Raw genomic sequence first — 24,107 nt, 5'->3', positions numbered from 1 at the left:
ACTGTCAGCCAGGGTGGCTTCATCTGAGGGTCCCCCCCCCCCGCCCCCTGCAACTGGGGCCTCACTGGGCGCTGGCGGGAGCCTCCACCCCACCCGACCCAGCTTCTCCAGCAGACACTACGAACTCAAGAGGGAGCCCAAGATGGAATCCAGAAACACCGTGTCACCAAATCCTGGAACCCGCAACTTCCGTAGTCTGTGTATCAGAAGTAAATCACAATCGCCAAATTCGAGCCACATCCTAGCTGGCGGGTGAATTACATAAGGCCGTGAATACCAGGAAGCAGGGCTCTCTGGGGGCCATTGTAGGGGTAATCTGCCACCGTCCATGAGTATTTAAACGTTTAAGCAAACGTTAAGCTTCTACTGTGTGCTTCTCGAGAATCCTCTCCCTGGCTATTTACAACAGCTCTCTGACAAAGAACGAGTATTATGCCCACTTGACGGAGGGGGAAACATGCCCAGAGAAGTGAAGTCGCCCACCTCCAGTCCACCCAAGAGTGAGCCGCCAAAGGAAGATTCCATCCTGAGGCTTAAGCCCTGCATACGGAGGAGGACGACAGCAGCAAGAAACAGGAACACAGGAGGCAAGAGATTATACCGATTGCTTTTTGCTCCAGAGACAGAGAAGAAGCAGGCAAGGGAGCTGGGCTCCTTTGCTGTTTTCATAAACATTTATCGAGCACCCACTGTATGCCGGTGCTGTTTTCGTGCTGGGGACACCACAGGGAATGAGACGGACAAAGTTCCCTGCACACGTGGCGCTCACACCATGAGTAAGTGATTTCACTCGTCACCGTCCAGCCAGCACCTGGCGCACAGGAGTGTCGCTGGCGCAGGAAGGAAGCCCAAGACGCTGCTGGACTTGGCGACCCCACGGGGACCAAGACACATGCGGTCATTGCCTTCCTGGAGCTCACGGTCTGGTGGTCACTGTGGATGGCAAACAACACCCGGAACTTTTGTCTGTTCGCGGGGGGGGGGGGAGCCCCAGGCCCCTTGCCCTGGCTGTGTGTCCCACTCAGGTGCGGATGGAAGTCCCAGAGAGGAGAGTTTCAAGGAGCCCATCTTCCCACACACCCAGTCAACTAATAAATGGAGCCTTTGACCCTCCCCTCACCTCATATCTCAAGATAGGCTAGAACAGCAAGTCAAGGTGCAGCCTGCTGTGGATCTGGGCATGGCCAGGCGGGGAGAGGAGGTGGGCGTCCTTCTGGGTCAGGGCTGGGAGAGATGCCATTGCAGGGACCCGTGCCTCGTGGAGCCTCCGTTTCCTTGTCTGCCTGCACTAGGAACACTTCAGGCCCTTTTATTCTCTTTCTGTCATTCAAAACACGTTGATGGAGCACCCTCTCTCTGTGTTGGAACCTTGTTCTAGGTCTCTTTTGGTGAGAGGCCAGATGGTAAGCATTTTAGGGCTGTCGGAACTATACAACTCCATGGGTTCAGGGTGAAAGTGGCCCAGGTCCATACTTACGTGAGAGGGCCTGGCTACGTTCCAATAAAATCAACTGGGCAGTAGGGCTGGTTCAAAGGGCTTAAAGCGTGCTGGGTATACAATAGGCATCTCATTAATGCTTGTCTCCTGCCTGAACACAGCAGGCGCTGCACTGGTCCGTGCCTGGTTTACAGTAGGCACTCCAGAACGCTTTTGCCCTGTCCGGTACATAGCAGGTATTAACATTAGTGCTCGGCCCATGCCTAATTGGAAAGCAGATGCTGCTCCAATGCATAGGCCACATCTGGTATACAGCAGGTGCTACGTGAATGCCTGGTCCCTGCCTGGTTTACAGCAGGCTCTCCATTAACGCTTGCTTCATATGCATATGGAACATAATACCCCGCAAATAGCAGGCACTGCGTTAACGCTTTGTAAGTGGCTGGTATACAGTAGGTGCTGGAGTAATGCCTGCTTCGGTGCCTGGTTTATAGTCAGTGTACCATTAATGCTTGTTTCCTGCTGGGCATATAGCAGGCGCTGCTTTAGTGCTGGGCTCGGGCCCCATATACAGGAGGCGTTCCTTTAAAGCTTAGCGGATGAGAGGAAGGTTCGTTTCCGGCCAGGCAATGCCAAGGCTTCTCCCGGGAGACCGTGAGCGCTGGTACCCCAGCGTCTCGCGGCGGGCCGAGGTCCCCAGGTGCCGCGACGGCAGCTACGGGGTCCACGCCGCTCGCTCCGGGGCCCAGCGGCCCGCCCGAGCGGGGCCGCGCGGAGCCGAGCACAGACGAGCCGGCCGGCCGAGTCCGCCACATTCCCACAATCCCGGGCGGCCCCGCCCGGCTCCCGGCTGCGCGTCCCCCTTCCCACGTCGGCGCAACCTAACCCGCGGGCGCGCCCGCCGCGCCGCGCCCCGCCCCGCCCGCGCGTCGCCCCGCCCAGCGCAGCCGCTAGTCCCGCCCCCGCGGCGGGCGCGCGGGCCACCGCCCCCTCCCATTGGCCGCACTGCCCGCCCGTCGGCGTTGTCCAGGCGCGGGTTAGGTTGTGCACCGCTTGTCGCTCGGTCGCGGCGGCTGCGGTTGGCGGCGGCGGCGGCGGCGGCGGCGCGGGCGCGGGCGCGGGGCAGCTGGGCGGGAGTGCGCGGCCGAGCGGGGACCGGCGCTCGTAGGCGGCCGAGGCGGACCGGCCGGCCCCGGGGGCCGAACGCCTAGGGCCAGGCGGGCGCGGCCGGGGCGGCTCCGGGCCAGGGCCAGGGCCGGGCCGGGGGGCTGCGGCGGCGGCGGCGGCGGCGGCGGCGGCGGGGGCGGCCGGCGGGCGGCCGGGGCCGGGACGATGACTCTGGAGTCCATGATGGCGTGTTGCCTGAGCGATGAGGTGAAGGAGTCCAAGCGGATCAACGCCGAGATCGAGAAGCAGCTGCGGCGGGACAAGCGCGACGCCCGGCGCGAGCTCAAGCTGCTGCTGCTCGGTGAGTGGGGCCGGGCCTGCCGGGGTCCCGCTGGCCAGCGGGCGTCCGCGCCGGCCGGGTGGGGCCGCCCCCGCCGTGCTGCCCGCGGCCCGTGCCGTCCGCGGCGGGCCCCCGTCCCTGCCCGTGCTGTCCGCAGCACGGCCCAGCCTCCTCCGGGGCCGGCCCTGCCCGGTGCTGTCCACGGCAAGTCCCAGCCCCTGTGGGGTCAGCCGTGCCTGTGCTGTCCGCGTCGGGCCTCGGGAATCCTCCCCTACTTCTGCCGTCCACATCAGATGTCCAGGCCCTTGTGGGGTCAGCCCCTGCCTCTACTGCCTGGGAAGGGACCCAGAACCCTCGAGGGTCAGCCCTGTGCCACTTCTCACCTCATAAGCCCCTTGCCCACGCAGGGCTGGCCGTCTGTCCCTGCTTTACCGAGTCTAGCCGGTCGCTGCCCCAGCGTCTGCTCAGCAGCGGACCTCTGGGCTGTCACCCGCTAGCTGTGCCCCTCACCTCCCGGGATCTTGTCTCGGTTCTTCCCAGCAGGTGGAGCCCTGTTCCTGTGTGCGGGGGGGTCTGTCCCCCGTCTAGCACCCCATTCCCGCTGCGGGGAGAACCTCCTTGAACGGTTTTACATCCCTTCCGGGAGAAGACAGCCTTCCGTTCCCTCGGGGTTTCTGTTTCAGGCCGAGGCCAGGGTGCGGGCACTGCAGGAACTATCCCAGATTCTTAGAAGCGGCCAGCTCACCACCCTTCCGCAAACCCCTTCCTTCTGTCTTGGTGAGAGCGGGCTCTCCCAGGTCGGCCTCCTCCTGCAGAAGATTCCTGTCCCATCGCCCCAAGGCACACCTGTTGTAGGGACGAGTGGGCCCGGCTGTTGGCAAAGTGCTGTCACCCTAGTGAGGGCTGTCGCAGGGCACCACCGCCAAAGGCAGGAAGGTCGTTTACAAAACAGAAACCCTGGCCCTGCCCTGCTCTCCCCAGCCCTGCGCCCTGCACCACGGGGAAGGCTGGAAATGCTCACTCGCCCTCAGGGGTAGCCTGGACGGGCCCAGAGTGGGAGCGGGCGGCTGGCCCAGGCGGGTGAGCCCAGAGAGTGGCGGGGGGTTTAGAGGAACCGAGCCTGCAGGTGAATGAGTGGTGGGTGGCCCTTTGGGAGGTGGCAGGTCTTGAGGGGGGTGCATTGCGTTTCCTGCTTGTGGTAACCCACGTGGGCCCCCCATTTGATGAAGTACCTTTCCTGTTGTTTTTTTTCCAAACATACGTCCCGATTTACTCGAAGACTGCAAAATAGGCCATCCTTGCAGAAAAGACAGGCAGAGAGTAATCTTCACGTTTGGGGGAGACTTGCAGTGGGGCCGAGGGGTCTTTAGGGGGACAGCATGGCTCTGGCTGGCTTTCCCAGTGTGACACAGACTTTATCATGGGAGGGGGCTTCGGAAGTTCTCGGCCTCGTAAGGGTACCACCAGTTGGCCTTTGCCTGGGGGCTGTGTGAGCCTCCAGGTGCTCCCGCCACCTGTCCTGAGCACGCAGGCTTTGGGCTGAGTGGGGTTCGAGGGGGCAGGTCAGCAGCTCACGCTTCTGCAGCCTTGGTGTGCGTCTCCAGTGTCCCTGGATTGGGGGACCCAGCGGGGCCACCTGCTGAAAGTGTTGGTGCCTGCCTGTGGGCGGGGGTGGTGCCTGTTTACAGCCCCACACCTCTGCCGCCCCGTGACCCTGGAGAGGCACCCAGCCGTCCCCTGCCAGCCTGCACTGTGGGGGGTCATGCACCCGTCCCCGAGGCCATGACGTGCTAGGCATGGGGGGCAGATGGGAAAACGAAGGGGTGGGCTTGCAGGTCCGAGGTGAAGATCTGTGGCATAGAGCACAGCAGCAAATGCCTGGGGTGCCCTGGAGGCAGGGTCGCCCCCGTTGGGAACCCCCCCCCCGCCCCAGGCTATGCTCCGTGCCAGCACACGGGGTCCAGTGCGGGCTGTGGAGCTGGGGTGTAGGCTCGTCAGGTGTTTGGGGAGGGCTTTCGAAGCGAGTTCTCCATTTGTCCACCAGAAAGCTGCATACACACGTGCGTGTTTGGTAGGCCATGTGTGTGTGAACGTGTGCGATGCGCGCATTCAGCTCTCTGGGTGCTGCTGGTCAGGCCGTGCTCTGGTTACCGTTTTGTCCTGTCCGGAGCGGGAGTAGAGGGCGCGGCTGAGCGGGGCCAGCTCCCGGGATCTGGGTCCTGAGGACTCAGAATTGTGCGCGGGAGGACCCCGTGGCCTGCGGGCTGAAACCCCGTTAGGAGCTCTAGGGACAGGGGTCCCGGGCAGGCCTGGCTGGCTTCTGCCTTCCGTGACCTCTTCTGGCCAGGTCCTTTGCTGTTGTGTTTCTGTCACTTGGGGGTGCCCCTCGTCTGTTCCTTAGGGCGGGTTTATTTGAAAATTGAGATCTTCACGGGAACCCCGGTCACTGGAGGTGGCAGCGAACGGCCCGGCTGAGCCTCCGCGACTCTGGGACTTCTAAATAAAGCAGGGCGGTCAGTTCCACAGGCTTCCTGTCGGCTGCGCCGGCCCCCAAAGGGCAGTGGAAAGGCCCGGAATCTGGCATGGGGTGTGGTGGCCCTGGTGGGAAGGGCGCGCCTCCTGGGGCTTTGAGGCGCCGAGCGGAGCGTGTGGAGCGTGGCCACCGGCTCCTGGCAGGGCGGTCATGCTGCGCGCCCTGCGACCCCGGAGAGCGGGAGGCACCTCGGGGAGCCCCTGGGCTGCGGCGGGCCCGTGACCCACCCCAGGATGTGCCTGACGCCCCTTAAATTCAGATTTCGTTTCTCCTGCCCAGAGGGTGTGCTTTCTCGGGGCGCAGTCCGTGTTAGTGCTGCGGGAGCCCCGCGCTGCCCTCAGAGCTCCCCCTCCCTCAGTTTCCCTGCACGTGCGGGAGGACGCCAGCGCCTGGACGCGGCTCTCTCTCCTTCCCGCGGGGCCGCCAGGTGTACCCCGGGCGCTGAGCTCCCATTGCACAGATGCACTGATGGAAGATCGAGGCCTTTCCAGGCTCTGCTCCTTCCCCGCGTGCGCCGTGCCCAGCCGGGCTGCGGTGGGACATGAGGAAGTGTTCTGCTTCAGATATTTAACCGCAAGAGGTTTCACTTTCATGTTTTTGTGGTGGAGCCCTCCCCGGTGCAGCCCCAGGAGCGCGGCCACGGGCATCGCCGCTCGCGGTGCCCGGCGTTTGGCGCTTACAGAACTCCGGGGAGGGGGAGGGGAGGTGTGTTTGTCCCCCTCGGTCCCAGATGGTGCCCGGTGCAAAGTTCAGCCGGGGCGGGCGGGTCTGGTCTGGGGCTCCGGGCCACGCCGGCTGGACTGAGTGGGTGGACTGAGCCGGACCCACTGCCCTCGGGAGGAGGGGCCCCATCTGCGGGTACGGCTGTCCCGGCGGGCAGGGCGGCCCGGGAGCCGAGGACAGCCAGCCTCTGGGGTCCGTGGGCTCGGGCTGCTCACAGAAGCGCCATCCCAGCCCTCAGGTGTGCAGCCTCTCGCAGGTGTTTGTAGCTCCTGTGCCCACGGTCCCGGTGCCTGTCTTCGGGGGCAGCCACCGTATCTGTCCCCCGTGGGGCATCCGGCCCGCGTCTGGGTCCCATCTCACGTCCACTCAGTCGCCGTGCGGTGTCGTCCTTGCTCCCGCTGCTGCTCCCCACCTTCGGGTCTCCGCCACCCCGGCCCCCGGTGCAGAGCCTGCAGTCTCAGGAATGGTGGCCGGTGACTTCCATTTGCTAATGGAATTCACATCCCCCAGGGAAGTGGGACGGGAGTGACTTGGTGCTGCCACCACAGCCCTTGGGGACCCGAGCCTCCCTGCTCAGGTGGGCCCCATGCCATCTCACCTGTGGCCCTCTGCTCTGATGTGAACAGATGGGGACCCCAGCGGACAGCTCACGGTTACCCTCCTCGGGGGCTCCTGCTGGTGGGTGTGGGGGGCTTGCTTTGAGGGCTCCCTGTGCAGCCGGCTCGGAGCAGTCGGGGGGCGCTGGCTCTGGGGCGGGACCACGGCTCCCGCCCTCGGTTTCCTCCTCCGTCTGATGGGAATGACTGTCCCAGGATTAAGTGTGATGGTGCCACTGAGGCCCCTGGCACACAGCAGGTGCTCGGCAGGCAGAGGGAGCCCTTTGATCCTGTCGCTGCCCGTCCTCCTGGGCACTTTGCACCACGTCCCCTATGAAAGCAGCTGCGACGGCCCTGGGAGGCACCTGTCCCCACCCCTCAGCACCCGGCCGGCAGGTGTGGGGTGGGGTTTCTGTTCTGCGTGACTCCCGGTCTCGGCGTTGTCTTCTGGAAATCGGAAGTAAGGGTGGCGGGGAGGGACAGACGGGGGCCGCCATCTCCTGTCTGTTCGACCACACCGTCCACCTGGCTGGCAGTTCCCTCTGCCCCTGAGCAGGGCCACCCTGTCCTGCAGCACGGGGACTCACCGTCTCACTGCCTTTTCTCCTTACCTTTCCTGAGCCCTGGCAGCTGGATGGCGCTCTGTGCCCCGGGCACTCGCAGACTCCTCGGAAGGGGCAGCTCCGGCCGGTCCCCTGGGAACTGGCCTCGTGTTGGCCCCGGGGCATCATGTTGAGAGGGACAGGAGGTGTCAGGTTAGAGCACTCCCAGAGTCCCTTGGGGCAGGAGCGTAAACGGGAGGCTCTCGCCATCTCTGCCCAGCTGGCTTGTCCTCCGAGCCTCTGTGGAGGTGTCGGTGAGCTGTGCGGGCCCCGTCCCTCTTCCCCAGCTGGGCTGGATGGGGGGCTGGGCAGGACTGGGGGCTCACAGGGTCCTGGGTACCTCGGTGCCCCAGGAAGGGCTACAGTAGGACTTGGCACACGGGGGCAAAAGCGGGGGCGCAGTGACACGTGTGGGGTGAAGGACGCCCACCAACATCAGCAGGGACAGCTGTCCCACCGCTGGGCTGGGAGGAACAACCGACGTCACGGCCCAGCATGTGCGCCCCGCGGCCCCATCCCCGGGGTGTCCTCCCTCCTCTCCCTTGTCATCGAGGTGCACACTGGTGTCTTCTCGCTCTCTGGGCCCCACACCCGAGCGACAAGCGCTCCGCCCCAATGCCGAGGCCAGATGGCCCCAGTCTGTGGAGGTCCGACGGTCCCTGGCTGTGTGACCCTCCAGAGTGTATCCCTCTGCGCCTCGCCAGAGGGGATGTGGGGACAGTGGTGTCACTGAAGGAATGAGCGGGCTTGGCTTGCCATCCTCAGCTGCTCAAGGACTTTACAGTGTCTCTGTCCTCCCGGGTAAGGTCAGCGTCCCGTCTCTGATATCAGACTTGCTGGCACAGCTTGAGGTCCCAGGGGTATCCGGGAGTCCCAGGTCGCAGGGGTGCTCTCGCGTGGTCTCCCCGCAGGCCCAGGAGCTCCCGGCTTCGCTGCCCACAAGCCGGAACCGTGGCGGCCTGCCCCCGGGGTCCAGGGTTCAGCGGTCCCATGCTTCCTGCCTGTTAGGCCTTGGACCCGACGGCCTTGGGTCCCTTTCCCGCCCGTCTGGGGCTAGGGCTCACACGTCCTTCCTCCTTGCCCCCCACCCCCTGCCCATCCCCCAGAGCTCGGTCCCTAGTGAGGGCGGACAGCGGCATCTCCTCCAAATCTGGCTTCCACTTTCTTCCCTCTTCTTTAGCTTGTCTCAGCTGGGCGTGGGTCAGATGTGGCCCTCCTGCCAGGGATGCGTCAGAGCGCACCCGGGGGGTGTCCACGGGCTCCCGGTCCTGCTGCGTCCCATCTGATCCTGTGGGGCAGGCGCCAGGCTGGGCTGCCCCCCAGGGGCTCCCTGTCCCTGAGTTAACAACCAGTCGAGTCCCCCGCCCGGCACCGGGATGAGGAGGACCCGCGGGGGATGCTTGGCGGAGCCAGCCCGTTGGATGGGGGCCAAGTTCATTCTGTTCATTCACAAAAAGCTTGTGTAGCATCTTCCGTGAGCTGGCCTGGGGGGCAGGGGCTGGGGGCAGGCGGCTTTGGGCAGACCCCCCCCCCCCCCCCGCCGCATGAATAACTGGGGTGGCATCGTCTGGAGCGAGAAGGGGTGGAGTGTCAGGGGGCCGAGGGCACTTCTAGGAAGACCTGAGGCTGCGTTTCTGCGAAGGAGGCTCCAGTCGCACTGGGGACGGCTTATGTCCCCCGGGGGCACAAGTGCCCACGGACATCTCCTTGAAATAATGAGCAGCAGGCAGGCCAGGGGCCCACGGTCGTGGACTTGGGGTCTGCCCCAAGCTAGGACCTGGCGCCGGCACGGTTCCTTCCAGGGAGGCGGTGTGATTTCATCACTCGGCCCAGGGTGCCCCACCGCAGGGACCCCCGCCACCCATCTCACCCTGCGTCCACGGGGGCTCCCACTAGGCTCTGAGTGCGCGCCACAGCACGGCTGGGCCGCTGTAACCACCTGCCTGGGCGTGGGGGCCGTGGGGGCCTTGGGGGGCCTCCGGGCCGATGCCGCTTCTCGGCAGCTGTAGGAAAGTTCCAGGAAGTCACACGTGGGTGCTGGAGTGAAGACACCGGTCTTTGTCGGAGCGAGCGACTTTGGAGCTCCTGGGTCCAGGGCAGCTGTGCCTGCGTGGCTGGGGGCGAGGAGGGGCGCGGTAAGCGAGTCTGCATGGGGGAGTGGGGCCCGGTCTTGGGTGTGTCACACGCTTGGGCACGAGGGGGGGCCTTCCCTCCCTGGTGGGCAGCCAGAAGGTTTTGAGCCAGGAGGGCACGTGCAACCAGATGTCTTTCAGGGGGAGTGTGAGCGTGGGCCAGCCAGGTTGCACCGGAGGCTGGAGACTGAGCGGGGCGGCGGGTCGGGCAGGGGAGAGCCCCGTGGGAGGTGAGGGGGCAGGGCTGAGTGGAACCCGGGGCGTCGACCATGGCGCGGGGCTGGGTGAGCGGCTGGTTCCAGATGGGCTCAGCCGTGAGGTCCAGGCAGGCCTGGCCTCCGAGACGCTTGTGGGCAGGTGCACATCGGGTCAGGTGTGTGGCAGTTCCTGGGGCCAGGGATTCTGTCACAGTCCCCAGTCCCAGCTTCCAGGCGCTACGTGACGACAGATATGGCAGGGGCTCAGTTGGCCCCGGAAACGGGGCATCTGGAAAACGAGCCTGGGTTGCTTCGGCCAGCTCAGTCTTGCACGGAGCCTGGTCCCCTGCGTCCAGCCCTCCCGCCCCTCCCTCCCGGACGCCGCGGTGGCCCAGCGCCTCCTGGGCAGTGGGCCTGGCCTGTGCCAGGGCAGAGGGCCCTGCTGGCTCCCGCCTGCTGTGCTGCGGCACCGGGCCTGGGAGGCTTCCTGCTCCGTTGACGCAGGCCCAGAGTGTACGCCACACGCGATACGTGGCATTTTTCTCTGAGGTCCTCACCTGTCCACACCTGCCTTTCTCTCCGTTCCCTCCTTTTTCTGTGGCTGCCGTGGGCAGGGTCACTGATTACCCCGTTTCCCAGGCAGATGGGGACTGTTGGCCATGCCAGTCCCTTTTGCGTCTTTCTTCCCCTCGGCTTTATTGACACACGAGCGATGTCGATGCTGAGCAGGTTTAAGGTATGTAGCTTGATGATTCGATGCGCTCACGTACCACAAAATGATTGCTGCAATCAGGTCAGTTAACGCATTATCTCACATTAGGGTAGTTGGCACATCGTCTCACGTTGTCTTTGTGCACTTCGCTTCTGCTGGAGTTTGACCACAACCTCGGTCTTTGCTGTGGCTACTCTGCCGTGTGGGGGGCGTTTCCAGACTAGACAGCAGGGCTAGGTAGGGACCGTGTGACCTCGGCCACGCAGCTTGTCCGGTGCCCCCGACCTCTCCGGGAGCTGATTGTGTGTTTCAGGCTTCCTTGACATCCTGCTTATATCTCGGTTTTACGGAGAGTGTCCCTGCCACCCCCTGTCCTCCCTCAGCCCGGCTTCGTACCAGATGTGAGGCTGCTCTGGCTCGGCATCGAGGGCCCCTTCACGGGCACACCTGCCTCACCTCCTGTCCCACCCCCCCCCCCCCGGGGCTCACAGCAGTATGTTGTGCTGATTGACACAGCCGTGGGCGTGGGTGTGGGTGGGTGTGGGTGTGCGCACTCGTGTGCCCTTGTGTACATGTGCGGGTGTGCACACGTGTGTGTGGACGGCCCCCGGAGCCTCCATGGGGGGCTGCTTCCCTCTTTTGCCTTCATTTTTATTTTTGTTCTGTAATTTTAATTACAAAATTTTTTGATTTTTTTGTTTTTTTTACAAATTTTGTTTTTAATTTATTTTTTTTCCGAGTTTACTTATTTTGAGAGAGCGCCCAAGCAGTGTAGGGGCAGAGAGAGCGTTAGAGAGAGAATCCTAAGCGGACTCCGTGTTGTCAATGCAGAGCCTGATGTGGGGCTTGAACTCCCGGCCATGAGATCATGACCTGAGCCGAAATCAAGAGTCGGACGCTTAACCAGTTGAGCCACCCAGGCGTGCCCCAATTTTTTAATGTTTTAAATAAGCTTATTTATATATTTTGAGAGCGAGAGAGCACGTGTGCATGTGTGTAAGCGCCCGCACAGGTGGGGGAGGGGCAGAGAGAGAGAGGGGGAGAGAGAGAATCCCCAGCAGGCCCCCCACTGTCAGCATCGTGGAGCCCAGCTCGGGGCCTGAGCTCACGAACTGTGGGATTATGACCTGAACCGAAATGAAGGCTTGGAAGCTTAACCGACGGGGCCCCCAGACGCCCCTTGCCTTCATTTTTAAGGAGCCGGTGTGAGGTCGGTCCTCGACTGAACACGGTGCGGTCTACAGGCCCCTCCCGTGGTCTCCCCCCCCACCCCCCGCCTCTTGTGGGAGCCGTGGCCTTGGCCTCTCCCGTCCCGAGGTTCCCTCGTGTGCTGCCCTCGGGGCGGTGCCTTGTGGCCTCGGCGTGCGACCTGCCGTGTCTGCACGTCGGGCTGACCTGCGGGGCTGCGTCGGGGGCTGCGGCTGCAACGCGGGTACCTGGTTAGCTGCTTCCTGGGAGCGAGCCTCCCGAACAGACCAGAACAGACCAGCCGGGCAGTTTTCCTGCAGCAGCGTTTTTGTCAAAAGTAGGGCTTCTCGGGGCAGTCCTGCCCCCTGGAGGTCACTGGGCCGTGTCTGGGGATCTGTGGTTGTCACACTGGGGGGCTCCTGCCATCAAGCGGGTGGGGCCGGGGATGCTGCCCGACCCCCACAGTGCCCGGGTCGCCCCCCAGAGAGTGAGTCGGCCTGGGGTCAGCAGCGCCCAGGGGACAGGCGCTGGCCAGGAGGAAGGCACGGGAGAAACTGCGTTCCTAGCACGCACGCCCCTCCCCGCGGTGTGTGGTGAGGGGGAGCAGTGTGGGACCCTCGCCGAGGGGCGGGGGGCCGGTCAGGGCACGCAGGTGGCCTCCTGTCACTTTCACAGCAGAGGCGAATTGTTTGAAGGGGGGTGGATGGAGGAGGGCGGGCGGGTAACCACGTTACCTGATGACGGACCCAAGGGGACCCGAGGTCGTTTCACTTACTCTGCGGCAGATCCGAGGCAGTTGATGAAGGAACCAGAGAGGCAGCCAAGGCCCCGCTTCGTGCTGTCTCGTTAGGGGCTCGGGTCTCCCCGAGTGCGGTCAGTCACTCAGATAGTGGCTCAGGGCCTCCCGGCCACAGGACAGTGTGGACACGCGGGGCCCGCAGGACCGGTCTCCTGCGGAAGCTCCTGGGCTGCGGAGGGTGCCGGCCGCAGACACCTGCAGAGAGAGCCCCCGACTCGGGCAGCGGCCACGGCTCTGCGTGCAGGGAGGGCTGTCCACCCCCAGGGCACGGGGCTTTGTGGAGCGCGGATCGCTTCACGGGCCACGGCGCGGCAGGTGCGTGGACCGACCCAGAGCGGTGAAAATAAGCCTGAGCAGCGGGTGGGGCGGGTCTGGGGCCTCGGTCTGCGAGTGGGTCCCGTGGAGGGTCGTCAGACAGCAGTTTCAGGCGTCGCACTCTCAGGAGTTACAGGTTGTCTCTGCTGTGTGATCACGTCACTCCGGGACTTAATCTCTGGGGGTCCGGGGTCTGGGTGGCCCTGGTTTGGGGTCCCTCATGGGGTTGCAGAGCACGTGTCGGCCATGTCCGGCTGCGGTCCCCCCCGTGGCCTCTCTGCCCAGCGCCGCTCGAGCGTGCTCGGTGTGGCGCCCCCCCTTCCCCTCGGCCAGTGGTGCCGGGCGGTGCGGACCTAGTCTCGGAAGTGACGCGCCGTCATCTGTCCTCTGTCGGCTGCAGGTGAGTCACGGAGTCCGGCCCGCGCTCGCTGCCGGGGCCTCGGTCTCCCCCTCGGGAAGGGGGCGTCGTGAAGGTCCGTGGGCATTAACAGCCTCTGCAGTGGCTGGCCCTGAGTGTGGGGTGCCCCCTCCACCTGGGGGTGCGAGGCCGACGCAGGAGGGGAGCCCGGGCTGCGTTGTGCCGCGGCGAGATCAGAGCGTGCCGGTCCGGGGCTCTGTGGGGCCGGGATGAGGGTGCGGTGGCCACGTAGCCCCTTTCCAGCTGGCTCTCCTCCGATCCTTTTGATCCTGGAGGCTGAGGCGGGGGCCAGCGTGCTGCCCTGGAGCAGCCCGGTGAGCCCCGCGGCCGCTTGTGCTTACGGGGGAGAAGGGAGACCCTGGGGCTGATGTTGTGCGTGCCAGCTCAGCGGGCCGGAGAAGGGAGCGGACGCCGGGTTTGGCGTGGCTTCTGGGTGGGCGTGGGACACGGGGCTTGGACTCCTGGTGCCGCGGTTGCTCCGGGTGAGCGTGGAGCGCTCAGCAGGCGGCGTGATGCTGGGTGGGTTTGTGATTTCAGGGCTAAGGGGGAAGGAGCTTTCGGGGACCTTTGTGGGGACATATTCGGTCCTTAGAGCGTCCAGACTTCTATGCGGATACCTGACTCTTGACCCAAAGGAAGGCCGGCTTCGGTGGGGCCCCTGGTCGGGGGCCCGCGGAGATGTTGCCACGTGACGCTTGGTGTCCACGGTGGGCGTGGGAAGGTCTGGGGGGCCGGCCGGCCGTGGGGGCCCTGGAGGAGGAGTAGCTTGTCACCTGAGAGTCCAGGGGCGGTGGCATGTGGCGGAGACATGGCCCCGTGCCTCCCTGGGGCACCAGACCCAGCGTACCCGGCAAGCGCTCACGGAGGCCAGTCACCCCTGCCAGGTGGCTGGGCCGGACGCTTGGGGTACCTGCCCGTGTCGTACCTTGGTGCCGGACGCACCGCAGGCGCCAGCCCCCCAGCCCCAGTTTCCCATCGTGTGGCAGGGTCGTATGCTTGGGGACACGAGGGAGGTAAGACAGGGGACGCGCCTCCCAGATCAGCTGTGTGCCGGCCACGCGTATCCCACGCCCGCCCCGAGCGCCGAGCTCTTGGGCCCTTGGGCCCTTGGGCTCTGACTCCCCCGTGGGCCCTCCTCTGCCGGGTGGGCCCCCGGCCTTGGCTCCGGCCTGTCCTCACGCACCCTGCTCTGCAGGCACGGGCGAGAGCGGGAAGAGCACGTTCATCAAGCAGATGCGCATCATCCACGGGGCGGGCTACTCGGAGGAGGACAAGCGGGGCTTCACCAAGCTCGTGTATCAGAACATCTTCACCGCCATGCAGGCCATGATCCGCGCCATGGAGACCCTGAAGATCCTGTACAAGTACGAGCAGAATAAGGTGAGGCTCTCGGGCAGGAGTGGGCGGGCTGGACGCGGCGTGGGGCCCGGCCCCTGTCCCCTGTCCCCGGTCCCTGCCAGGGCCTGCCTGCTCGCAGCGCCTGTGCGGACCCGTCCTGGCCGGGCCTTAGCGCTCCCGTCCTATGGCAGGGAAGCCGGCCGGGGGACGGGCCCCTCAGCACCCTGTGTGATGCTCTGGGTGATCCCAAGGGAGGGGGCATTCCCCTTCCTTTTTTTTAAAGTTTATTTATTTTAAAAGGGAGAGCGAGCGAGGGAGCGCACCTGTGAGTGGGGGGACGGGCAGAGAGGGAGGGAGAGAATCTCAAGCAGGCTCCACGCTGTCAGCACGGAGCCCGACATGGCGTTCTGTCCCACAAACCGTGAGATCATGACCTGAGCCGAAATCAAGAGTTGGACGCCTAACCGACAGCCACCCAGACGCCCCTCCTTCCTTCTTCTTTTGTTTCTTTTTTTTTTTAATGTTTATTTATTTTGAGAGAGAGAGAGAGAGAGACAGAGCGTGATGGGGGGTGGGGGGGCAGAGAGAGAGGGAGACACAGAATCCGAAGCGGGCTCCAGTCCCCGAGCTGTCAGCGCCGAGCCCGAGGCGGGGCTTGAGCTCATGAACCTGGAGATCATGACCTGAGCCGGTCAGACGCTTAACTGACGGAGCCACCCAGGTGCCGCCCACCCCCGTTCCTTTTTTTTTTCACTAACAGCTGTTGGGACAGAATTCAGCCACCGTGCAGGCCTCCACTTAAGGTGTGCAGTGCACGGGTTTCTGACGCACAGAGCTGCGAAGCCACTACCACATCCATGGGGGAACATTCCCTCTCCCCAGAAAGAAGCCCTGTCCCCCTCAGCCGTGACCTCCCCTACCCCTTCCTCCCCCGGCCCCCACGAGCCCCCTTCCTGTCCGCGCATAAGCCTGTTCCGGACGTTTCACACACGCGGACTCACACGCCGCGTGGCCTCTCGTGGCCGGTTCCCTCCCTGAGCGTCGCGTGTTCGGGGTCCGTCCGCGGGGCGGCGGGGGCGGGCGCGTCGCTCCCGCTCGCGGCCGAGGGACGTGCGCGTGCGCGGTGGACACGTTCATCTGTGGGCGTGCCCGTGCGTGGAGGACACACTGTGTGAATCCACTCACTTGCCTGATGGACTCTTGGGTCGTTTCCACGTTTTGGCTCCTGTGAATCCTGCTGTTGAGACGCTCACGTGCAGGTTTTCGTTGGCACACCTGTTCTCCGCTCTCTCGGGGGCCTGTTCTCAGGAGTGGAGACCGGGGGGGGGGGGGGGGGGCGGTCCCAGGGCAGCTCGGGGTCTGCCCTTGGGCGGAGCTACCAGCCCACTCTCGCCGCAGCGTCCCCGCCGGCCCCGCACCAGTGGGCTCGCGCTGCCGGCCTCCCTCGGCTTTGCTTTTGTAGATCTGTTTTTGGAGTGTTTCGTTCAGCCCCAGAAGTCTGCCCTGGGCTAACATGAGGTGGTTTAAATTAATACGTTTGCTTCGAGGCTTAAGAAGGTCAATCAACTAGATTGCTGATGTATCTCCGATTGGCACCTTCCTCCCTTTACGCCTGATTCACAGATGATCGGGGACCCCCCCAGCAGGGCCTGATGTTGGGCTTGTTGGGGGGTCCCTACCGTCCTGGCCGTGAGCCGCGCGTACGGGGCCTGCTGGAATCTCTTGTCCTCTGGGTCTGGGTCAGTGTGACCTGCACCGCCGAGGCCCCCTCCAGCGTCCCGACCGGGTGTCCCGCGGGTCCCGTGTTTGGACCGTAGGTGTCCGTCAGCGTCCAGAACAGGGGCCACCGGCTGTGGCCTGTTTCTGTAAACAGTTTTATTGGTTCTCACCACGCTTACTCGTTTACGTAGAGTCCCCAGTGGCTTTCGCTGCATTGGCAGACACAGTGTGGCCACAAAGCTGACAACACTCCTCTCTGGGCTTTGACAGAAGCAGATCACCGGTCCCCGATCTCCACCTGTGCACAGTCAGTGGGTTTTCGGGGGCGGTGCCTGCTTCTCCAGGCCCCTGACTGAGAGGCAGGTGAGGGCTGGAGGCCACGGCCGGGGGACCAGAGAGCATCATTTGGAGGGGGGACAAGTGGGGGCAGCCCTCAAGTCCAGGAGGAGCCTGCTGGCCTTCGGCGCCCTGGCTGGGGCTCCCTCGTTCCCCATTTTGAGTTCTGTCCGGGTGTGTCCTCCCTGGTCCCTCAGCTGGTGGCCGGCTGTGTGGGCCTGACCACCCTGAGGACAGGCACGTGGGGTGGGCTGGAGGAGGAATGGAGAGTCTCCTGAGCCACCTGCCTCGCTGTTGTGTGTGTGCACACGTGTGTATACGTGTGTGTGTGTGTGTGTGCGCGTGCGTGTCTGGGGCATCCCTCGGGGCCTGGTTCCCCAGGAGCGGCTCCCCTCGCCCTGCGGGTTCGGGGGCGCTGTGCGGTTCCTGTCGTAGTTGTGAGTGAAGAAGCCGCTGGCCGCGGTGATTAGCTCAGCTCTAACCCCTCCCCCTCCGCTGGCAGGTTCCTCGGCCCAAGCTTCACCCCCAGCCTCCTGTGTGCCGCGCGGGGGGGGCGGGGGGGTGCAGGCCAGACAGCGGCTCCCCGACTGGGTTCCTGCGCTGGCTGGCGGTGGTGTTCGTTCCGTCGTCCCGTTTGCCCTCGGTGCCTTTTACAGGATCTGCTTGTGCGTGTGCGCGGTCTCCTCCGGTCCCGCCTGCTGCCCCGCGGAGCAGGGCCCTGACCCAGCCGGGCACCCCCCGTGGGCACCGCCTCGTTCCCGGGCCCTGCTCACAGGGGCACAGCCGCTGCCACCCACCCTTGCCCCCGCCTGACCGGGTGACGGCCCGCCTCGGTCGGGCGCCCCGTGTGGCCGGGCCCCCGGCGAGCCCACGTCTCTCCCTACCCACGCTCGCAGGCCAACGCGCTCCTGATCCGCGAGGTCGATGTGGAGAAGGTGACGACGTTCGAGCATCGGTATGTCCACGCCATCAAGACCCTGTGGGACGACCCTGGCATCCAGGAGTGCTACGACCGGAGGCGCGAGTATCAGCTCTCGGACTCCGCCAAGTAGTGAGTAGGGCGCCCGCCCCGCGGGTCCCAGCCAGGGCCACGACGGGGTTGTCGGGCGCCTGCTGCTCGTGACACGTGGGCCACGCTGGCGAGACATGGTCACTGTAGGCAGCCTGGCTGTGCCCGAGCGTCTGCTGTGGCCACTTTTCTGTGAGCCTCTGCTATTGTGCTAGAACGAGAAGGTTCGTTTTGGAAAGTCCCCTGGGAGAGAGTCCCTCAGAGCCGGCTCGAGTCGTGCGGCTCCCCTGGCCACGGGACCCAGGGCAGGGCTGCTTCACCCCTGCTAGTGAGGGCTGCTGGGGGGACCGTGGTGGCCAGGCCGTCCCCCCACCCCACACGCGCTGGCCCGAACAGCCTCGTCCCTGCCGCGTTACAGCTACCTGGCCGACGTGGACCGCATTGCCACCTCGGGCTACCTGCCCACCCAGCAGGACGTGCTGCGGGTCCGAGTGCCCACCACCGGCATCATCGAGTACCCTTTCGACCTGGAGAACATCATCTTCAGGTACCTGCACCCTGGTTCCCTGGGGGTGGTGGCCTTGGGGCTGCCTGGGGCTCTGTGAACTGCAGGAGGGAGGGGCCCAAGCACCTGCTGTGGAGACAGTGCAATTCACTGGGTCCCGGCCTCTGCTCCCAGGGAGCGTCCTGCCCCGATGGGAGAGAAGGCTCATACGGCTGCCACCGAGTTTCCACGTGAGCCGTGTCCCAGTAGTGGTGCGGGTCGTGGCGGAGCTGGCCAGAGGCGGCCTGGAGGGGAGGGTCTTCCGGGGGGCCCTCTGTGACGGGGCCGCAGACGAGGGAGGGTGATCTGGAGTTCCTGCCAGACCTGGATACGCTTCAGGGCAGTGCGGGCTTCCTGACGGCCCTGGGGACCCACACAGAGCTGGGTGACAGGAGGGTCCTGGACCCCGGCTCTCGGGCCCACTGTGGCTCGTGGCACGTTGGCAGAAGGGGTGTGGCGGTTCTTGCTTGGGGCCAGAGTCGTGTGGCCAGAGTAGACTTGGTGCCTTGAGGTCCTTGAGGACCTGGGCCGGCCTCTCAGTGGGGTCCCAGCTGGTGGAGAGTCGCTAAGTGGCAGAGGGCAGGCGCATGTCTGCTGGGCCACCGTAACAAAGGTGCACAGGTGGGCGGTCGTTTCTGTCCTGGCCCTGGAGGCAGAGCTGGTGGAGGCGAGGGCACAGCTGGTTCCTTCCGAGGCCAGAACGGTCTGTTCCTTGCGTCTCCCGGCTCCCAGGGGTCGCCGGCCATCCTTGGCACCCCCTGGCTTGTAGGCGCACCACCCCGTCTCTGCCTCTGTGGCCACGCAGCCTCTCCCCATGCGTCTGCGACCAGCTGTCCCTCTTCCTGTAAAGACAAGACAGTGGTGATCGCAGTAGGGCCACCCTGTCTAGTGTGATCTCCTCCTAACCAGTGACCTCTGCAGTGGCTCTGCTCCCACGGCGGGTCCCATGCCCGGTTCTGGGTGCGCTGGTTTGGAGGACGTTCAGCCCAGCGCCCCCGGCACGGCGCCCTCTGCTCCTTGTGTGCAGGCTCACCCTGGGGAAGGGGCCAGTGCCTCCTGGGCGGGGGTCCCAAAGAGGCGGTCAGCCGTGGCCCCTGTCCCCGGCCATGGCGCCCCCGCTCCGTGGCCTCAAAGCGCCAGCTCTGTTGGCTGTGTTCCGAGGGGCCCTTTGGCCTTCACCCCTCCCTGCCGTCCGCACCCTCTCTTACCTGCCGGGCCTCTGTCGGAAGCCCTCTGGGGTCCCTGGAACCTTCAGAAGCTGTGGGCACCCGCCCTGTGTGTGTCCGACAGCCCGTTTTCCTGGTGACAGCTTTCTGTTTTAATTAGATCCTCGGCGGGGTTGTGACCTCAGAGTTCAGACCTGAGGTCTCCAGAGCACAGGCTGCGGCTTGACGAGGGTTCCCCCGAGCCCCCATTTCAGGGACTCCTCGCGGCCTCACCCTGACCTCTGCGTGTCCTGTGCCTGCTGTGTCCTCCCCCTCCCCTGCCCGAGCCTGAGCTGGGTGTGTCCCCTCTTCTTGGCACCATTTCCCTGGTGCCCCTCTCTGTCGCCCCCTCTCTGTCGTGGGCCCCCACCCTCTGCCACTGCTGTTCCCCACCCTTCGTTAGCTGCATTCTTCCGCTCCAGCCGCGCCCCTCCCCTCCAGCCGTGCACTCGTGGAGACCGCCTCCGGGCCCTGGCACTGAGCTTGGGTCTGGCCCCTCAGCGGAGTTGGGACGGCACTGAGTAATGGCCTGACGGCCCCGGTGTGTGAGGAGATGGGCCTGGTCCCAAACAGGGGCCTTGCGTGGAGACCTTGCTGCACACTGGGGAGGCCTCGCTTTCCAGTAAGGCCGTGGCCCCAGATGCCGTCAGCCCTGATGGCACTCCCCGGACTGGCCCTCACACAGGGCCCTCGGCCAGTCCCCACCCTCCTGTCACCACTGTCCCGTCCGTTCAGCATCACCCTGGCACATCCACCATCCACCTGTGCTCTCTGGAGTCTCCCGGGGGGGAGCGCTCTGCCAGGAAGCCCTGCTCCCGTGGGCCAGGCCGGCGACAGCCCTGAGTGTCAGCCCCTCCCTGCAGCCCCCGCTGCAGCCGCGGCCAGAACCCCTGCCTTCTCGGGGCCGGGGCTGGGGCCAGGCAACTCCCGGGTAGCCAGCGGCCAACCCCTGCAGGCAGGCCTGCGTGATGGGGTGTCCCTGGTGCTTCCTCCCCCTGCTGCTCCTTCTGCTTGTGAGGGTGTTGTTAGTACTGTTACTTTCCGTGTGTTGGTCCTGCTGGGCAGGAGACCTGCTGGCGGAGACAGTTTGCTCTCTGAGCCGCCCCCTTGTGACGCCGAGGCTCATGGCGCAAGGGTTTATCTCCGTCCTCTTGTGGAGATCGAGACCGTTCCCCGTGTGTCACAGACATCTGTGCACGGCGCGCAGACGAGGGGATGGGTCTCCAGGGGTTGCCCCCCCCCCCCGAGCGCCTGGGCTCCCCAGTCCTGGGACTCCTTCAGGGGCAGGTGCCTGAATGCAGTGCCCCCGGCCAGGGCAGCGTGTCCCGCAGGGGCTCTGCCGGCCCCGACAGGTGCGGGGACCCCCCAAGGCCTCGCAGATGTCTGTCTGCGGTCGTGGGTGCTGAGCCCCGCCGGGCTCCTGTCCCCCGCAGGATGGTGGACGTGGGGGGGCAGCGGTCCGAGCGGAGGAAGTGGATCCACTGCTTTGAGAACGTGACGTCCATCATGTTCCTCGTGGCCCTGAGTGAGTACGACCAAGTGCTGGTGGAGTCGGACAACGAGGTGAGGCACCTTCCTCCGCTTCCTCCCCTCCCTGCGGCGGGGCCCCGCCCACGCTCACCCCCTCCTTCCCGCAGAACCGCATGGAGGAGAGCAAAGCCCTGTTCCGGACCATCATCACCTACCCCTGGTTCCAGAACTCCTCGGTCATCCTGTTCCTCAACAAGAAGGACCTGCTGGAGGACAAGATCCTGCACTCCCACCTGGTGGACTACTTCCCGGAGTTCGACGGTGAGCCGGCCTCCTCCGCCCCTCTGCCGCCGGGCGCTCGTCCCGCGTGCTCTCGGGGCCTCAGTGCCTGCGATGCGGGGACGCGGGTGAGGACGGTGTTTCGCGCGGGCCCTGGCAGAGGCTGGTGGCTCAGTTAGTGCGAGCCCGGGAGCTTCCTGGAGCTCTGGTGGCTTCACGGGCCCCCTGCCTCGGTGCTCCTTCCCGAGCTTCTGTGTCCCCAGCGGGGGCGTCCTCTTGGGGAGGGCGTGCGCTGCGCCTGGTGCACAGCGGCAGAGGGACCCGGCTGGTGCACAGCGGCAGAGGGGCGGGTGGCAGAGGGACCCACCCGGACGCTGTGCTCCCAGGCCACCACCCAGCCGGCAGTACGCCCCGCCTCCCACCCCTGCAGTGGGAGGGAGCGAGGCACTGGCAGCGAAGGGGTGGCCCAGAGAGTGCCCAGGGTCCAGCAGAAGGCAAAACTGAGCAGAGACGGCCCCCACCTTGCCCTTCGGCATCCCCGCAGCTGCCTCCCAGGACACAGGACAGGGAGATGACACAGGCCGGGGCGGTCGGGGTCTGGCCACTCCCTCCCCATTGGCCTTGTCCGGCTGGTGGACTATTGTCGCGTGGCTGTGGGCCGACAGCTGGGACGGGGCCGTGCAAGTGTGCACGCGTGTGCAGGGGCGCATGGGGCCGTGTGTGCATGCGTGTGGCCACGTGCCCGTCCGTGTTGGGACGGGGGTGTGTCGGGGACGCGGTGGGGAGGAAGGTGGGTGCGGTTTGGAGGTGGTGGGCTGTCCGACGTAACAGCCGACCGAGAGGCGTGGGGGGGGGGGCGGGGGGGGCGGTGACCTGCGTGGAGGCCGGTAGGCGCTGGTGGAGCTGCCGCCTCGGGAGACCGCAGCTCGGGGCCTGTGGCCTCCACGCGGGGCCCTCATGGGAGCAGGGAGGAGGCGGTGCCTCTGCGCGTGCGCGTGCGCGGCGGGGGCGGGGCCTCACCCGCCTCCACCTCCCCCAGGGCCACAGCGGGACGCCCAGGCCGCCCGGGAGTTCATCCTGAAGATGTTCGTGGACCTGAACCCCGACAGCGACAAGATCATCTACTCCCATTTCACATGCGCCACCGACACGGAGAACATCCGCTTCGTGTTCGCGGCCGTCAAGGACACCATCCTGCAGCTCAACCTGAAGGAGTACAACCTCGTGTGACCTCGCCGCGGCCGCCCGAGGGAAGAGGGGGAGCCCCAGGCGGGCCCCTCCTTGGGGCGCCGCGCCCGGCCGGCTGTCCCGGCTCCGCCCGCAGACCGGTTGATTTCGTTTTCATATTTTTAACAAATGGTTTTTATTTCACAGTTATCAGGGGACGTACGTCTTTCTTTCTTACACCTCGTGCACCTTCTCACCTGTGTCAGCGGCAAGGCCGCCTTTTCTTGGCCTTGACTCGGGGCTCGCTTTTTTCTAAAAAAATAAAACAAGAAAAAAAGAAAAAAAAAGGAAACAAGAACGGATGGAGACAAGTGGAGACGAGCGGCCCCGGGCCGGCGGCCTCCCGGCGGTCACGCGGGGACAGAGCCAGCCGCCGGCCTCGGACTCCCCGGCTTGCCCTCCCCTCGTTTCTTGGTCGTTTCCCTCACAGGCGCGGCGGCGGCGGCGGCGGCGGCGGAGGCCTGGGGACTGTGACTTCTTTCTCTTTCTCTTCCTAAGTTATTGACACCCTGGACTCCAAGAAGTGGGGGTGGGTGGCGCCCCCCGCTGCCCGCCCTGGGAAGTGCCTAACCTTTTTTTTTTTTTTTTTTTTTTTTTTTTTTTGGTGAGGAAGGAAAACGCAGTGTGCCCACTCTTTGGTCAAGGAGACGGCCTGGCTCTCAGCCCTCCCCGCCCCCGCAGACCTCTGGGGGCCCTCCCAGGGCCCTGCAGGCTGCCATCCGCACACCCCCGAGGGTCGCATACCCTCCGGCCCTGGCCGAGGGCACCCCGCTGCATCCAGGAGGCCAGAAGGAGGCCCCTTTGGACTGGGAGTCACTTTTGATGTGTTCTGTTTTGAAAGCAGTTTGGAAACAGTGCGAGTGGGGTGGGGACTTTTTCAGAATCTTCTCAGGTCTGTCCCCTGGAGGCAGGAGCGGAGGAGTCGCCCCTGGCGGGGTTCTCGGAGGCTTCCGGCAGCAAGCACTTGCCCCCACGTCTTGCAGGTCCGCCCCGAGCCCCACCCCGGGAAGCGAGCACGCAGCACACGCACTTTGCCCAGAGCCATCGAGGGCCCGCGGTGGCCAGGCCGCGTGGAGGCCGGTAGCTGGCGCCTCGGCCCCCTGGTGGTTTCCAGGCCTGGCCATGGCCACGGCCACGCACTGAGCCAGAGCCGGGGCCGCCTTGCCTGAGCCCCCTTCTTCCGAGGGGCTCAGAGGGTGGGAGCAAGCAGGGGGCTGTTTTGGGGGGTGGGGGGGGTGGGATGAGGTGGCTGTTTCATCTGATGTAGACTGAGCAAGCACTACAGTGTTTTTCTGTGGGTTGGTTGTTTTGATTTGCACAAAGTAACAGGGATGAACCGCCGGTGATGCCTTGGACCCGCCCAGGACATCTGGCCGCGGCGCGTTAGCGGTCTGTGTGGCAGCTGCTTATTGGGGCCGTCTTCGAACACGGCAGAAACAGCTCAACCACCAGCCCAGACGCCGGTCCTGTGTGCCTGGCCCGCTTCCTCTGTGCTCCGGAGGAGGAAGGACGAGTCTTGTGGCTCCCGCACAGAGTCCCTTGAGGGCGGGGTGGCTGTGTTCCTGGTGATCGGCCCTCTCTGGGGGCAGAATTGGCAGGGGGGGCAGGGCCCCCGCTTTCTGTGCCAGTCGTCCCTCGGTGCCTCTACCGAAAGGGCCCTTGTGCCGTGTGTGTATGCGAGGTGTGTGCTGTGGGCCGGCAGCGGGGAACGCAGGGTCCTGGCTGGGTGGGCACCTCCATGTCTTAGCGCCTCTCTGGGGCCCGGATCGCCAGGGAACCGGATTGGGCTCTCAGGGTGACGTGCGCCGCGGGCCTGAGGCACCCAAAGTATTCACTTTTCCCAGAGGGAGCAGTATGCCAAGCACCCCAAAGCCAGAGCC

General features: G+C 65.1%; 1 protein-coding gene across 1 annotated transcript; it reads left to right on the top strand.

The window, feature by feature from the left end:
* Nucleotides 1–2,706: 2,706 nt before the first annotated feature.
* Nucleotides 2,707–22,493, top strand: GNA11 (G protein subunit alpha 11). Its single transcript, XM_027049105.2, has 7 exons — nt 2,707–2,906; nt 14,296–14,480; nt 17,390–17,544; nt 17,921–18,049; nt 20,685–20,814; nt 20,889–21,042; nt 22,040–22,493. Exons 1-7 carry the CDS (start codon nt 2,771–2,773, stop codon nt 22,228–22,230), a joined length of 1,080 nt encoding a protein of 359 aa, XP_026904906.1. The 5' UTR covers nt 2,707–2,770; the 3' UTR covers nt 22,231–22,493.
* Nucleotides 22,494–24,107: the final 1,614 nt, after the last annotated feature.

Source organism: Acinonyx jubatus, chromosome A2 (genome assembly GCF_027475565.1).
Source record: "Acinonyx jubatus isolate Ajub_Pintada_27869175 chromosome A2, VMU_Ajub_asm_v1.0, whole genome shotgun sequence".
Lineage (NCBI taxonomy): Eukaryota > Metazoa > Chordata > Mammalia > Carnivora > Felidae > Acinonyx > Acinonyx jubatus.
Note: the sequence above shows the minus strand (reverse complement) of the source record. Positions and strands in the feature narration are given on the sequence as shown.

Excerpts from the sequence above, each read along its gene's own strand:
- GNA11 (XM_027049105.2), top strand. The coding sequence starts at position 2,771 with ATGACTCTGGAGTCCATGATGGCGTGTTGCCTGAGCGATGAGGTGAAG. Across the intron at positions 17,545-17,920 it reads CTCTCGGACTCCGCCAAGTA|CTACCTGGCCGACGTGGACC; the intron begins GTGAGTAGGGCG and ends GCCGCGTTACAG. Across the intron at positions 21,043-22,039 it reads CTACTTCCCGGAGTTCGACG|GGCCACAGCGGGACGCCCAG; the intron begins GTGAGCCGGCCT and ends CACCTCCCCCAG.